The 15,668-nt window shown below is 36.5% G+C and overlaps 3 protein-coding genes across 3 annotated transcripts; 1 reads left to right on the top strand and 2 right to left on the bottom strand.

Annotated features, from left to right (window-relative positions):
- Positions 1-2,566: 2,566 nt before the first annotated feature.
- On the top strand, positions 2,567-6,815 carry U1A (spliceosomal protein U1A). Its single transcript, XM_086444150.1, has 5 exons — positions 2,567-2,727; positions 2,952-3,124; positions 3,248-3,341; positions 4,448-4,542; positions 6,157-6,815. The coding sequence occupies exons 1-5, from the start codon at positions 2,655-2,657 to the stop codon at positions 6,436-6,438; spliced, it is 717 nt and encodes a 238-aa protein (XP_086300276.1). The 5' UTR covers positions 2,567-2,654; the 3' UTR covers positions 6,439-6,815.
- Positions 6,816-7,700: 885 nt separating this feature from the next.
- Positions 7,701-9,264, bottom strand: LOC147402474 (phylloplanin-like). The gene is made up of 2 exons (XM_086441635.1): positions 8,359-9,264; positions 7,701-8,199 (listed from the first exon to the last, which is right to left on the bottom strand). Exons 1-2 carry the CDS (start codon positions 8,537-8,539, stop codon positions 7,919-7,921), a joined length of 462 nt encoding a protein of 153 aa, XP_086297761.1. The 5' UTR covers positions 8,540-9,264; the 3' UTR covers positions 7,701-7,918.
- A 1,419-nt stretch (positions 9,265-10,683) lies between these two features.
- On the bottom strand, positions 10,684-13,991 carry LOC147402473 (folate receptor family protein). Its single transcript, XM_086444149.1, has 4 exons — positions 13,839-13,991; positions 12,107-12,465; positions 11,531-11,859; positions 10,684-11,031 (listed from the first exon to the last, which is right to left on the bottom strand). Exons 1-4 carry the CDS (start codon positions 13,897-13,899, stop codon positions 10,905-10,907), a joined length of 876 nt encoding a protein of 291 aa, XP_086300275.1. The 5' UTR covers positions 13,900-13,991; the 3' UTR covers positions 10,684-10,904.
- Positions 13,992-15,668: the final 1,677 nt, after the last annotated feature.

The raw sequence follows: 15,668 nt of genomic DNA, 5'->3' as shown, positions 1-15,668 counted from the left end.
AACAGTTTGGCAACATTTTGGCAAACACATTTTTCAAAACATGGGTTAAAGGTCTTGGAATGGGCTGATTTTTGGTGAGGATGATCTCTACGGTGAGGAGATCATCATCACCAAAAATCAGCCCATTCCAAAACTTCTAACCCCATCAAAAATGGTTTACAAAAAATGGACGGTTCACGATTTTTCAACTTGTAAACTGGGGCTAGAAGTTTTGGAATGAGCTGATTTTTGGTGAGGATGATCTCCTCGCCGTAGAAACCATCCTCACCAAAAATCAGCCCATTCCAAGACCTCTAACCCATGTTTTGAAAAAGTATTTGCCAAAATGTTTGCCAAACTGTTGGCCATTGAACGGGACCCATATATATATATGGGTCTCGTTCAACGGCTAACTTTTTGGCAAAACATTTTTCAAAACATGAGTTAGAAGTCTTGGAATGGGCTGATTTTTGGTGAGCATGATCTCTACGGTGAAGAGATCATCATCACCAAAAATCAGCCAGTTCCAAAACTTCTAACCCCACCAAAAATAGTTTACAAAAAATGGACGGTCCATGATTTTTCAACTTGTAAACATGGGTTAGTAGTTTTGGAATGAGCTGATTTTTGGTGAGAATGATCTCCTCACCGTAGAGATCATCCTCACCAAAAATCAGCCCATTCCAAAACTTCTAACTCATGTGTTTGAAAAATGTTTTGCCAAAAAGTTAGCCAGTGAACACTATATATATATATATATATATGGGTCGGGTTATTACGACCCCCTTTGCGACACACCATTTTGTTTTATATGGGCAAAAATGTTTGGAATGGGCTGATTTTTTGTGAGGATGATCTTTGTGATGAGGGGATCATCTTGGCAAAAAATCAGCCCATTCCAAAACTTCTAACCCCATCAAATTTGATTTACAAAAATTGGACGGTCTAAAAATTTTCAACTTGTAAACATGGGGATAGAAGTTTCATAATGAGCTGATTTTTGGCAAGGATGATCTCCTCACCATAGAGATCATTCTCACAAAAAATCAGCCCATTCCAAACATTTTTGCCTATATAAGACAAAATGGTGTGTCGCAAAGGGGGTCGTAATAACGCCATCCCAAATATATATATATATGGGTCCCGTTCGGCACCCTAAGTTTTACCACACACTTTAACAAATGCGTTTTGTCTTACATGGGTTAGAAGTTTCGGAATGAGCTGATTTTTGGTGAGGATGATCTCTATGGTGAGGAGATCATCCTCACCAAAAATCAGCCCATTCCAAAACTTCTAACCCCATAAAATTGATTTACAAAAAATGGACGGTCCACGATTTTTCAACGTGTAAACATGGGGCTAAACATTTCGGAATGGGCTGATTTTTGGGGAGGATGATCTTCTAATCATAGAGATCATCCTCACCAAAAATCAGCTCATTCCAAAACTTCTAACCCATGTAGGACAAAAAACGTTTGTTAAAGTGTGTGGTAAAACTTAGGGTGCTGAACATTTCCCTATATATATAGGGTCAGGATCAAGGGCCATATGAAAAAACATATGTAAAAACAATGTAATATTAATAAATTTTTAAAATATAGGTTAGAAGTTTCGGATTGAGCTGATTTTTTGTGAGGATGATTTCTATGATGGGAAGATCATCCGAAAAAAAAAATCAGTCCAATCTGAAACTTCTAACCCCACTAAAAGTGATTTAGAATGTGGACCGTCGATTTTTTGTCAATAATTTGTAAATGACTTTTGATGGATTTTGAAGTTTTTGATTGAGCTGATTTTTTGTGAGGATGATCTTCTCATCATAGTGACCATCCTTGCAAAAAATCAGCTCAATCCAAAACCTCTAACCCATGTTTTGAAAAACCATTGTTTTTTCATATGTTTTTACGTATGGCCCTTGAACCGCCCCCATATATATGAAAAAACATATGAAAAAACAATGGTTTTTCAAAACATGGGTTAGAGGTTTTGGATTGAGTTGATTTTTTACAAGGATGGTCACTATGATGAGAAGATCATCCTCACAAAAAATCAGCTCAATCAGAAACTTCTAAATCCATATTATATGAGGGCGGTTCAAGGGCCATACGTAAAAACATATGAAAAAACAATGGTTTTTCAAAACATGGGTTAGAGGTTTTGGATTGAGCTGATTTTTTGCAAGGATGGTCACTATGATGAGAAGATCATCCTCACAAAAAATCAGCTCAATCAGAAACTTATAAATCCATCAAAAGTTATTTACAAATTATTGACAAAAATTAATAAAAGATCGACGGTTCACATTCTAAATCACTTTTAGTGGGGTTAGAAGTTTCAGATTGGACTGATTTTTTTTTTTCCGGATGATCTTCCCATCATAGAGATCATCCTCACAAAAAATCAGCTCAATCCGAAATTTCTAACCCATATTTTGAAAATTTATTAATGTTACATTATTTTTACATATGTTTTCTCATATGTCCCTTGAACCTGACCCTCCGAAACCAGCAATCAATTTTTTTTTCTGCGTACACCCACAAATACAGTGGGTTAAAGCAGTAAGTGGGTGTAGATAGCGCGTCTTTTTTTTTCCCCCCCCCTTTCTTCTGTGTCGTCCTTCCCCTCTTTTTCTTCACTGTAAACGACACAACAGAACACAACACCGAGCCGCAAGGATGAGCACAGGGGAAGTTTCACCCAATATGACCATCTACATCAACAATCTCAACGAGAAAATCAAACTCGAAGGTTTCATCTCTCTCTCTCTCTCTCGATCGAAAGTTTTTTGCCCTAATTTTATCAGAGGTCGTTAAGAGCTTCAAACTCTTGAATTTTATTCAAGACAAGCGGCCCTTTTTTTTCATTATAGTTCTGAAATAAAGTTTAAAAAAAAAAAAAAGCTGTTTTTGGGGGGTTAAATCCTCTCTAAAGTCTTAACTGATCTGAGTAAAACAAATTGCATGAAAATCCAGAGCTGAAGAAATCACTCTTGGCGGTGTTTTCTCAATTCGGAAAGATATTGGAGGTTCTAGCTTTCAAGACTCTGAAACACAAAGGGCAAGCTTGGGTTGTTTTCGAGGATGTTTCGTCCGCCACCAATGCTCTTAAGCAAATGCAGGGATTCCCATTCTATGATAAACCAATGGTATCTCTTAGATTGTTTGTTTTAAATAGAATTTGAGATTCTTTCTACCCTAGATTGATTTCAGTTAAGTAAATTATCTCTGAGAATATGGGTCTGATTAGTAATTTCTGTTACAATAAGCAGAGGATACAATATGCGAAGACGAAGTCGGACGTGATAGCTAAGGCTGATGGTACTTTTGTTCCACGAGAAAGGCGGAAGCGGCATGAGGAACGAGGTATCATTTGGTTATTTTACCTACTGCAACCCAAAATTTACTTCTTGTCTTGAAAATCTTTACTTGTGTTGCCCCGCAAAATTGTTCCTTTTAGTCATCTTTATTGTGTTCTTCTTTATGTTCTTAGCCTATATGTAGAAAAAATACATAATATCTGTTTGACATGCCTCATTACCTTTCATTGGTCATTGGCAGATCCTCGAAAGTAATGTTATATACTTGGATACGGGCAGATTTACAGTGTGGGCAGTTGCCCCCACAAAAAAATTTCCACGCTTACTCGCCCTCACATGAACAAAATCCTGGCTCCGCCCCTGCTTGGACAATAATCATTGAAAGCCCACAAAGCATTATTAGATGTACTAGATAAAAAATTTGCTTTGATGCATTAGATGCATTTCTCTCTTTTTAGGAATAAAAGTTCATAGAAGCATCTTACTGAGATCATCGAAATTTCATACATTTTCTTGGAGGCGAGAACCTTATATAGGAAGAAGGATATGGTACACAATTTGTTCCAATGGTTTGTAGGGCTCACATATATATAGTTGAAAGCTGATTTTTTGGTGGGGTTATCCTTACCAAAATTAGGTTACCCTTTAGACTCTTATTGCAATATGTGCTTATCTTCACCAAGGATGTTTTCTTTAGGATGGCCAAAGAACTTGCTAGTTGTTCCAAATGTTATTTGTTTGAATTTTGAAGTCCTGAACTTGGGATTCCGATAAATTTAATTCCCAAATCTCTCATTATAACTGATAATGGAATCCTCTTTTGTCTGCCATCTCATCAAATCTTTAAAAAGATTTATAAAATTTGGGTTCATCCCCACCTCAAGTATCCCAATCTGATTTTATTTTACGGGAACTTTCTATTTCAGACCTTGTATGGAAGCTTAGCGAAAATCCCTCCCCCTTCTTTTCCCTTTAAATCAAAATTTATACCATTTTGAAAATTCCAAAACAGTGGATTTTTTAAGAAAAACTTTTCCATGGAAAAAATTCATAAGCTTCCGTTGAGGGCCTTACATTCTGTTTTCTATATTAATTTGACTTGCAAATTTATGATAAATAGTTTCCTGAAGATTTATATATGTGCCTATGCAGCTGAGAGAAAGCGAAGAGAACAACAGCATGATGCTAATCAAGCTGGGATGGGTCTGAATGCTTCTTATGCTGGTGCCTATGGTGCAACGCCTCCAGTAAGCACACTTTTTCCTTCTATCTTTATTGACTTCTTTCACTGACGATGAGTAGCCAATATTTTTCCTGAAATCTCATCATTTCTCCTTACTGAAAAATTCCATTATTATTTCATATATTGAGTCAATGATCAATTTTTTTCTTACCTCTTAGAGGATGGTTTGGGACAAGGGACTGGAAACTTAGTATTAGACTGCAAGAGATGTTGCAATTGGTGAAATACTTGTCTGGATTTAACCTTTATAGAGCGTTATAACATTTCAAAGCATGTATTGATGTCTACCATTTGAGTTGGTCTCAAGATGACCAAAATGCTTGAGGTTGATTTTGAGCATCCCAAAAATTTGGGGTTGGTTCAAGCACAAAAAGGCATAAGAAAATTTAGAACAACATGAGGAAAAAAATGAAAGAGTGTCTAGAGCAAGCTTCAAATCTACGAACTATACGCTAAAACCCCAAGGTGCAATGGAACTTGAAAATTCCAGAACACTAAAAGTTGCTATAATTTATAGGCTTAATGATTGGTCATGGTAGAAAAAATATTGAGAACTAGTGGTAAATTAACTTGGAAGAGAATAATAACAGAAACTTCACCATAAAGAGCAAGTTAAAAATAACAGAAACTTATCCTGCTCATATAATGGAGAATAGTTTGTGTAAAACTTATCTGGTTGGTAATAATTGAACAGATATGTTATTTTCTACTCTATATAATTTTTAGTTTATGAATAAACTAATATTTCTGATAGTTATATGCTATAGTATATCCAGATAATTGCATTTACCCCAAACAATTGTGTAATAATTAATAGAAAGCATATTATAGAATAATTCATTTTTTTCCCCATTCATTAAGGTTTTGTTGGAGATACCATTGCCAATGGGGACTGTTAACGTGGGCAAAATTGTGTATTACAATTGGAACGGACATTTTGTTAGGCTGTCCTGTCACCTCCGCAATTGTACGTGGTTGCTGGTTCACTGTTGATAATTGATGCTAGTGGCATTTTTTGTGATTGCTTCCATTGTAACATACTGTTGACTTCAGAGACTGCTCTTAACCCTCCTTTTTTCGAGAAAACATTATGCAAAATGTTATTGATAATAACTCATTATTTTATGAATGATTAAACTGGCAGTATTGGATCCCCTCTTTGTTGGAGCCAATGCTGATGTTACTCTTAGCACAATTGGCAAAAACAAAATTACTGGGCTTGAGTTCATCAACTCGAGATCAGCTGATACAAAGTGTTACTGCACTGTAAGTCCCACTGGTATTAACTCATCTTGGCTCGACCAACTCAGATAATACAACTTTTTTTCTTTTTTGATGAGTGAGCTGGACTTGAATCCACGACCTCAAAGTTGTTTTGCAATGTGTCAAACCAACTGAGCTATGGATCTAAGTCCGTACAACTTCCTATTCTCTAAAGACCTCTAGGAAGTTAGTAGGCAACTTGGATGCAAAATGATGATTTCTTTTATTTTAGTTCATGCAAAAGCTTAGAAATGCTTTCTTGTCCTGGTGACTATGACATTTCTTGTAAATCTTTCATTTGCTTGTTTCTGAGGTCTTTCTTTCTTAATGCCTCCCATGGTACTCTTGTTTGCAGATACTATATCCTGGAGGTGTAAAATCTGCTCCAGAAGCTCCAGCCCCACCAAATAGTATACTTTTCGTTCAAAATCTTCCCCATGAAACCACTCCAATGATGCTGCAAATGCTGTTCTGTCAGTATCCTGGGTTCAAGGAGGTTAGGATGGTGGAGGCAAAGCCCGGGATTGCTTTTGTGGAATATGGGGACGAGATGCAGTCAACGGTTGCGATGCAAGGACTCCAGGGTTTCAAGATAACCCAGCAAAACCCAATGCTGATAACTTATGCAAAGAAATAGATAGGAGGGCTAGTGAGATACTTGGTGCACCCCACTCTTGAGAGCTGCATTATTAGATCTTCAACAATACACGAATACTGAATATGTTCATGCATCATTTCTTCTTTGGTTGAATTTGTACTTACATTTTCATCATCAGCACCACCTTAGAGATGTTAACCTGGAAACTTAATCCATCTGAGGTTTTAGTTCTTTGTGCAAAAACTGTATTATTTTCCTTTTTGTGTCAACAGAATCGTGGGTGTCCATGTCATGAACCCACCATTGAGAGGGTCCTGACAAAGAGCTACAGTGCACCAAAAATTTTAAATTGTACGAGTGGCTGCAGCCATCTGGCTGGATCAGTTTATGGTTTAAGAGATCATGATTATATTGCCTATCTAATGGGCCATTGTGCATGAGCCAATAGGTGGACATGCTTTCTATCTTTTACTGTGTGTAGTCTATGTGAATACTGTGATTTCGGGATCAATAGTTTGGTTATTCATGCTATTAGGGAATCCGGATTGGTGGAAGATAAGCTGAGTGGTGTTTTAAGTTGAAAATGGAATGGATGTAAGAAAATATACATTTAAGGGTAACATGGGATTTGTGTTATTGACTCATTTTGTATAAGATAGTATTTGTTTGGTGGGTAAGCAAGATTTGACCCATCTCAAGTTGGATTGCAATATGTAAATCAAGTGGGCTATGGGTCCAAACTCGAAGGTGGTTGTCATTGATTCAGAGTTTTCAATTTGCCAGCTTATGAAGGGAAAACCTAGTTCATAACCTAATGGGCAGATCCTGATCATCCATTTGAACGATTCAATCCACCATTTGGGTCACCCTTGATTTGCTCGACTTTTCGGGTTAATAGATTTCCTAGCATTGGATGTCGTTTTAATACATATTAAGGGATGTTTGGATACATTGATAGATTGATTGTACAATGGTTAGAAGCTCCAAAATAGGGAAAAAAAATTATAGTGGACATGTCTAGGGTTGAATGGCAGAGATGGAAAGAGAAATGCATATTAACGGATGTTTGTCCAAGTTTTTTGGGTTGAGGTTTGGGGCCAACCAGATTGGAGATAAAAGGGTTTTTTTTTTTTTTTTTACCACTAGCACAGCATATCCTTGTGTCCAAATACCATCGATTTCCTTTCCTTATTCAAAGTGAATTCACGTTTTTGCATGGAAGAACTTGTGGAGCACAAGTGCCCATCTGATCTCATTAAAAAAATAAAATAAAAAAACATACAAGCATAAACAGAAAGACAGAGACGACATGGGCATTTATTCCTTAAAGTAATATATAGCTTTGAAAGGAAGATTACAGTCTGATAACCATCTTCATCACTTCAAGGAAATGTACATAGTTAAAGATAGTGCTTAAACTGGAGACTACATGCCATAGTTGATCTTATGCATAAAGGGTGACAGGAGTAAGAACCAAGCTATTACTACTACTACTAATACTGCTACCATGCTTAGTTGATCAAGGAAGAAGGCTGAATCCCGCAGGAATAATGTTGGTGATGCTCAGAAGCCCCTCAATGGTTTTTCCAATAAGCTGTAATGGTGACGAAAGCATTCCATTGATAGGAAGCGCAGAATTGCAGGTAGAGAGTGGAGTGTTGACCACAAGATTGCAATCAGACAGGAGTGACGTTAAGAGGACTTGTATCGGATTCAACAAGATAGAAAACACTCCACCTGAATTGGTGGTCACACTAGAGACCACATTTCCAGCCCCACATTGCAATTGAACCTGAGCATCTGCATGAAGAAAACAAAACTTATCTTCAGCAAAAATTAAGTTTCACTTGTCGAAGTACTACTCTTGCCTGAGCATGCTTAAAACGGTATTTTTTAAGGAGATGAATCGTGCCCATAACATTTAATTTCTTTGTAAACAGAGGATCTCGGCTAACTTACTTGGAAACACGGGGGTTGCCGTGCCATTGACACCCATATTGCCATTGATGGAGCAAAACAGAGTCCCTTGGATACGGATCAACCCAAGGAGGTTTCCGAGGCCCCCGAGTTGAGCTTCAGCCAGTGGAGCCGCTACCGCAGCAACCAAGAGACAAACAAAGAGAAGAGATTTCAAGGCCATGGCTACCAATAGTTCTAAGAAGCAAACTGATTTGCTAGAATGCTCAACAGTTAGCAAATTTATAGGGGAGGGAAGGACTTGTTGCAGCAGTTCTTCTTGACTTCCTGCACTGTCAAAATCACAAAGCAGTGAAGTAAAATGTCTTGTAGTAGCCCAACTAGCAAGAATATGTCTCTTGTCTCTACCTTGCCCATCAAAATCCAACTTGCTTCACATCCTTCCTCATAACCATGCACACATCTTTGTGGGCTTCACCCTACAAACCAACTCTAGTCCTCTCCCCCTATGCTTTAGGCATGCTTTGGCTACCATATGAAACCTCTCTTTCATATGTTACCTCTTGGCTTCTATATTGTGAGATATTAACCACTTAAAAAAGCTTGCCCTTTTTGGCATTTGGTGGGTTTGCTTTGAAACTCCAATCAGAAAATGGTTTTCAGGTCTGGGCGTGCAAGACATCAACACATGGCGGTTGTACTAGTTCTTGCTGTATCTTATTCAGATCCACATCAATAATAGTAATAATATGGAAAGTTAACCGTATAAAAGCTTGTATGGTCCACTTAAGTGCCCAACGTTACACGTTTGATCCTGTTGAAGAGACCAGAAAGAGGCAACCAACATTTGAGAACGATAACATAGCATGTGCTACACGGCATTGGATTGCTTCGAAACAACTAGCATTTGTATTGTTCTAATAATTTAAGAAAGCATGGGGTAATTTTTTATAGTGGGAATCTGGAATCTGTCATAAGATATTTCAATGATTCTATTGAATTCAATCCCATTGACACTTAGATTCGAAGCAAATCAAGAAAGGTGATTCACCCACTTGGCCAAGGATTATAAGGGATTTGAAGATAAAGAAGAATGGCCAGACTCGAAAATTTTAATTGAAGAGAAATTACACCACAAATAGATTTAAGATCCAAATATAGCTCTTTAGGGAAAATATTCAACACTAATGCAATGTAAGAAAAACAAACGAAATATCTGTTAACCGATTTGTTTACCTCATATTTTATTTTCCTGTTTTAATAAAATAAAATTGAAGGAAGAACTGAGATTTACAAAGACTAAAGATAAACCATTGGTACACATAAGGTGTATAACTAAGTTCTAATCAGCTTTGTGTGCAATCCTCAGTCCTACTTACATAGTGAGAAGTTCACTTGAAAACTTGCTATTGGTGATGCCATTGAGGGAAATAGTTCTATACATTTTAAATTTTCCTTGATTATCCTAGCTGTTATAAATAACATGTAGAGATATCCTAGGAAATATATTAACGAGAAACAAATATTTTAGAGCTTCATGACATTCAAGTTTGAGAAAGCGAATAGAATTAAATTTTGGGACCCACTTGATATATATATATATATATATATATATATATATATATATATATGGGTCACGTTCCTAAGACTCATATTGAGACTCACATTGCGACACACCGTTTTGTCTTATATGGGCAAAAATGTTTGGAATGAGCTGATTTTTTGTGAGGATGATCTCTGTGATGAGGGGATCATCCTGGCAAAAAATCATCCCATTCCAAAACTTCTAACCCCATCAAAATTGATTTACAAAAATTGGACGGTCTATAATTTTTCAACAAAAATTGGACGGTCTAGAAGTTTCATAATGAGCTGATTTTTGGCAAGGATGATCTCCTCACCACAGAGATCATCCTCACAAAAAATCAGCCCATTCCAAATATTTTTGCCCATATAAGACAAAACGGTGTGTCGCAATGTGAGTCCCAATATGAGTCTTAGGAACGCTGTTCTATATATATATATATATATATATATATATGAATCTTCTTGGTATTTTCAAAGTTAAATGTGATTGCAGTCGAACAAGGACTCATTGTTCATTATTTTATTAACAATATCTGCTTACATGCGAGCTCCCACTTAAAAAGAAAAGAAAATATCTATATAAACCACCTTGAAATCCCAATCATGTGTATTGTGTTATGTGTAACACATATTTTGAGCTATTTGGAATGGCACTGAGGGATCGAAAAGGAAATGAATTATATCAATTTTGGAGAAAAGTAAAGCATCTTGGACCATTCATAATTTAGACAAGCAACCAAAAAAGGAAATTGATGGATTAAAAATTTCTAAGTCTCAAAATTGAGGCTGCTAATATCTCTCTTCTTTTTGAAAATGCAATTATGAGGGCAACATGTTCTAAAACAAGGCCTGGAATAAATTCATCTCATACAAATATATAATAATTCAAACCCTAACTAGGGTATCTACAATGAACCTATAACTTCAGATTCAAACCACAAAGCAAAACAGCTGGGCATGGTGCCCCCCTTGCCTGTGTTAACATACAAAAAAGGAGACAATTATCTTCCACTTCCCTTCCTATTTCCTTGATTAACTGAAGACTGCCTGCTCATTGCAGCTTCGAGTCTCTTTACTGCGCGTAGAGAAGCTGCTTTCTTCTGACGTTGGCTGTGACTCTTCCTTTTGCTGCACAGACCAGGCAAAGATGAGCAAATAAAGAAAGCCTAACCCACATTTACATGCAGAAAGATGAGGAAAAAACAAACCAAGCCTTATCTGTAGTTCACCCAAACCAAGGGTGACATACACACACAGATGTGAGGAGAAATGCATGTCCATGCCCACTTTATGAAAAACTGATCTGAGACTTGTTTGTGAGAGGAATTAGTTTAGTTTGATGATAGCTTGATGTTAGTACTTGGTAGCATATGGACCATGGACAAAAACAATGTTGCAATATCATGAAAAATGAAGGATTTGGTCATATTCCTTCTTTTCAAAAAATTTAGAATATTATTCAGCTTCTCTTAATTTATAAGGAAAATTCTTTACGGATCTTGGGATCAAATCTCCCTTATGATTTTAGTATCTCATTCGATTTTGTTAACATTGATCTTGAAAATCAGTCATAGATAATTATAAGGGAAGAACGGAACATATAGGTGTTCGAAGTGAGTGGCCCAACCTTACAAACAAAATTCCGGCTGTAAGCACCATCCCTCCTGCCCACAAAACTCTTTCTCTGAAAGGAGTTTCTTTAACCCATTGCTGAAAATCTTCAAACACACCAATGTTCTCATTTTTCTGGGGTACTTCAGCTTGTGAAGCCCTCCATGAATTAGCAATTGAGTCTAGACTGGCTTTCCCACCATAGCAAGATGGTACTTCCTCGTCTTGGTAATGCTCAGATGGTTTAACAGAAAAGCCTGCAAATCGGCAGAACTCTGTACCATTAGAGACCCATTCAGAAGCTATGCCACAAACAAAGTCACTTAATCCACATGGTGACATAACCTGAAATTAAGAAAAGAACATCTAATCAAATAATTGAGTATTTTTCAAGTATCTACAAAGAGAAATCCACCATTGAAAAATTGCACATGTGGCACACATGCAGGGGTGAGAGTTGATACATACAAAATGGTTCTCCTACACCCCTGCAAGTGCCCCATGTGTAAAGATATGCCACCTGTAAATATCCTTATCATCTTAAATGACACTTCAGATTCCTAATAAAGAGATATTGAGACTATCCACCCACCTGGGTCTGTGCATCCATAGAGAAGTAGGCATTAGAGCAAGCATGAAAGACCCTTTCACAGAAAGAGGCACATATAAGAGGAGGTCCAGGCTGAATGCCAACACGTGGATCACAGATGGAGCATTCCAACAGTTCCCATAATTGCACACAGTCTTGATTTGCTTCTCCATTTGAAGCCAACCTTCTAACAGATAACAAAGCCGGATGCGTCTGGGCTACATCACAACATGTGCTTCTACGGAACACCCTACATAGAGTCAAATCTTTCGGCCCCTTGGTAACTTTTCTTGGAGGTTTCCCTTCAGATGAAAATGGGGGAAAGCGGCCACCCGGCGAAATGCACACTCCATTAGGTTTGCCTGCATTGTGATAAAATCAAAGAATTTTTTAATGATGCAAGGCACCCTAAAATCAGCTGGACGCTCTTTTAAAAATCCACAGTTTAGTTTAGGATATCAAAAGTGTTGAAGGTTCTCTATTACACACGCTAACCATGCATGCATAGATTTAGATATGTGACCAACATGTGTGAATTATTGTGCCACATAAACATTAAAAGATGAGAATTGTAGGGCATTCAAAGGATGTCAATAGAGGCATTATCCAAAAATCAATGGATGACAAAGGGGTTGTCCAATGTAGTTCTTCATGGACCAAAGGCATCCCAACCGATGACTTTTCCTTTGTGGAAGATTGCATACTAATACTTACCAAAAAGATTGACTACTTATACAATATTTATTACATTTTTTTTTCCATATGGAAGAAAAAGACATACTTGATACAAAGTTTTTTTTGATAGGTATACTTGATACGAAGTTGATTATAAAACTTATCTAACTCGAAAATGCCGCCTGAACTAGTGAATCTAGTCCAATTCTCACCATGCTTTTCTCAACTTCCATTTTTTGACAATTCTAGAGTTTATACGACACCCCCCCCCCCCCCCCCTACCCACCCACCGCAAAAAACAAAAAAATCAAAGAAGAAGGCCTAGACCCCAAACCTCCTCTGAATAAAAAGATGGAGAAACACCGAACACTTATAAGAAAATGTAATTGAATGGCATTGGATTCTCTTTGGGTGTCGAGAAAAGCTGATGACATCGAACGGCTTACTCTCTAAGAGATTTGACTACCATTCAAAAACCTAACAACAACTAAAAGAATCAAAGATGCAAAATTTAGTGTGATTGTAGGAGATGCCAGACAAGAAGATTAGTACGTAGTGAATTTATCTTGCATAATTCAACGTGACGTCTCTAGCAAGGTAAAATATAAATGAACTAAACTACACTTCCATCTCGATCAAACCATCTTGGAAATTCATGAAATACAAATAATTATCAATGATCATAATCACGAGGTCAAATTTTGGAGTTTATATAATACAAGAATTAAAAACTGAAACTTTTATAGTATGTGTGTCGATTCCATAGAAATCATTACGAGACACAATGTTTAAAGATTATAATCTAAACAATTACCATAATTATCAAATTATTTTTCTACTGGTGCCGAGCTAATCAGTTGATTTATTATATATACTTATAGATTCGTCTAGAGATTCTCAACTAACGACAACGAAGGATATTTAAATCACTATGATCCAACAGAAAATTAGAGTTTCTAGATCGAACTGACGATGAAACAAAAGATTCAATAATACAGTTGCAAGATTGCTACAAAATCGAAAAACCCTAAGAGAGAGTGTTAGAGAGAGAAGCTCTTACCATTAGAGGAGAAGATTAGAAGGTTGAAGATGAGCATCAGCAGTTGAACGCCGCAACCCATTTTCTGCGTCTCTCTCTCTCTCTGCCCTTCTCCAGAGACTCCAAAGGCTAGACTTTGGGTGTCGTAGATTTATATGGATTACGGATGCTTCGCATCAAACAGTATATTAAATCCTCTAAAGAACGACACGTGTTTACTAACAGCATTGTAGGAATGCGAAGTTGCTGTTCAGATGACAAAAAAGCTCACACCTAGGCAATATATTGCAGAAGTGGCACACTTTTTGGGTCCACTAAGGCTGTGTTTGGTAGCACTTCTGAAGGCTGGAACTGTTTTCTATTTTCTGATTTTTGGTTCAAAACTTCTGGATTCATTCAACGTCCCTCATTGTTGATTCAAAACTTCTGAATTTCAATTCTGAAGTCTAGAATCTAAATCATAACAAACAAGATTAAAACTTCTTAAGTCTGAATTTTAAAAGTGGACCACCTCCATTTATACTTCAGAAGTGTTACTAAAAACACACCAACTCTACAAAAGTTCAACTCCACATCCTCTTAATATTGTAAAGGACTGTTTGGAGTCCATCTAGAGTTGTCTATGGGTCAGCTCCGGTCTGATTCCTAAGGTACATAGAATCAAATTTATTATATTTTTTCCATTTTGATTCTTGTTGATTTAGATTCCAATTCTAAAATAAGTGGAATTAGAATTGCTAAGAAACAGAGGTAACCATCGATTATGATTCTCGAGAATCAAAATTCTTTCAAAAATTAACATATTATCTACAAAAATATCAACTTAATTGCATTGTTTTCTATTAAAAATACTGAGTTAATAATTTTTTTTTTTTTTAAATCATAATGGTTGCAAGTGATTAACTTTTAAAAGTGATATACTATTTAGGAGTTGTAATCTATTTTTCTTTCTCATCCTTAGCATTCATGTCAGTTTTTTTCAAGTTTCATTTGGGATTTTCACATTCTTATATCCCAAACCTTAGATTTTTCGCCTAATTATCTCAATTGGTAGGCAAAAAAGAATTGTTAAATCAATACTTCTAAGAGATGGACCCAAAATGCTCATTGATGATTTAGAGGGTAAAACACTGAAAGGCCCATTAAACTCCATGCACCCACCTCTATCAGTCGTTTTATTTATTTTTATTTTTAAATAGGTAAAGATAGAGATATATTAAACCAAGCAAAAAATGGAGATAGAGATGACAATCCTTATTTCTTGTATGTCACAGTGATCAATTTTCGACTTGCATGAAATTCATTTCCCATGTGTGATCATCACAATGCAAACTAAGGACAAAACTCCAGCCCTCCAGCACAGAACAACCTAACACACTTCAACCCCTCAACTTGGAGGGCTGAAGCTCTAAAAGAATTTTCTCAAATTTAATGTTTATACATGATCAATCAAAGTTGATTTTTTTTACCCAGATAATCCATCAAATGTGAATTATTAATGTATTAGTGGATCCAGAATACTCGACCGCAAAGGAATGGGGGAAATAATATAAAGAGTTTAGATAATTTTTTTTTTTTTTTTTAAGATTTTATGTTTGAGTGGGAGAATGTTAATAAAGAGAGTGGTTAAAACATCACAGTAGACATGTTAAAGTGTATGTTAATGTCAGACGTCAAAATCTAATCAGCTCAATTCACTCCAACCGACACATTAACAGGTGTGTTAAGTGTGTCAGATGCTAATTTGTGTATTAACTGTGACTAACGGTTTGACCAGCCACATCATCTTGCTAGTGTGTCTGGTTTTGAAAATAATAACTACTTTATTTTTTTTAACTAACAGTTAGTAAA

This window comes from Akebia trifoliata, chromosome 5 (assembly GCF_017979445.1).
Source record: "Akebia trifoliata isolate Shusen 1 chromosome 5, ASM1797944v1, whole genome shotgun sequence".
Classification (NCBI taxonomy): Eukaryota; Viridiplantae; Streptophyta; class Magnoliopsida; order Ranunculales; family Lardizabalaceae; genus Akebia; species Akebia trifoliata.
Note: the sequence above shows the minus strand (reverse complement) of the source record. Positions and strands in the feature narration are given on the sequence as shown.

Excerpts from the sequence above, each read along its gene's own strand:
- U1A (XM_086444150.1), top strand. The coding sequence starts at position 2,655 with ATGAGCACAGGGGAAGTTTCACCCAATATGACCATCTACATCAACAAT. Across the intron at positions 3,342-4,447 it reads GAAGCGGCATGAGGAACGAG|CTGAGAGAAAGCGAAGAGAA; the intron begins GTATCATTTGGT and ends GTGCCTATGCAG. Across the intron at positions 4,543-6,156 it reads CCTATGGTGCAACGCCTCCA|ATACTATATCCTGGAGGTGT; the intron begins GTAAGCACACTT and ends TCTTGTTTGCAG.
- LOC147402473 (XM_086444149.1), bottom strand. The coding sequence starts at position 13,899 with ATGGGTTGCGGCGTTCAACTGCTGATGCTCATCTTCAACCTTCTAATC. Across the intron at positions 11,860-12,106 it reads CTATGGATGCACAGACCCAG|GTTATGTCACCATGTGGATT; the intron begins GTGGGTGGATAG and ends TCTTAATTTCAG. Across the intron at positions 11,032-11,530 it reads GCCGGAATTTTGTTTGTAAG|CAAAAGGAAGAGTCACAGCC; the intron begins GTTGGGCCACTC and ends TGGTCTGTGCAG.
- LOC147402474 (XM_086441635.1), bottom strand. The coding sequence starts at position 8,539 with ATGGCCTTGAAATCTCTTCTCTTTGTTTGTCTCTTGGTTGCTGCGGTA. Across the intron at positions 8,200-8,358 it reads GGCAACCCCCGTGTTTCCAA|ATGCTCAGGTTCAATTGCAA; the intron begins GTAAGTTAGCCG and ends TTCTTCATGCAG.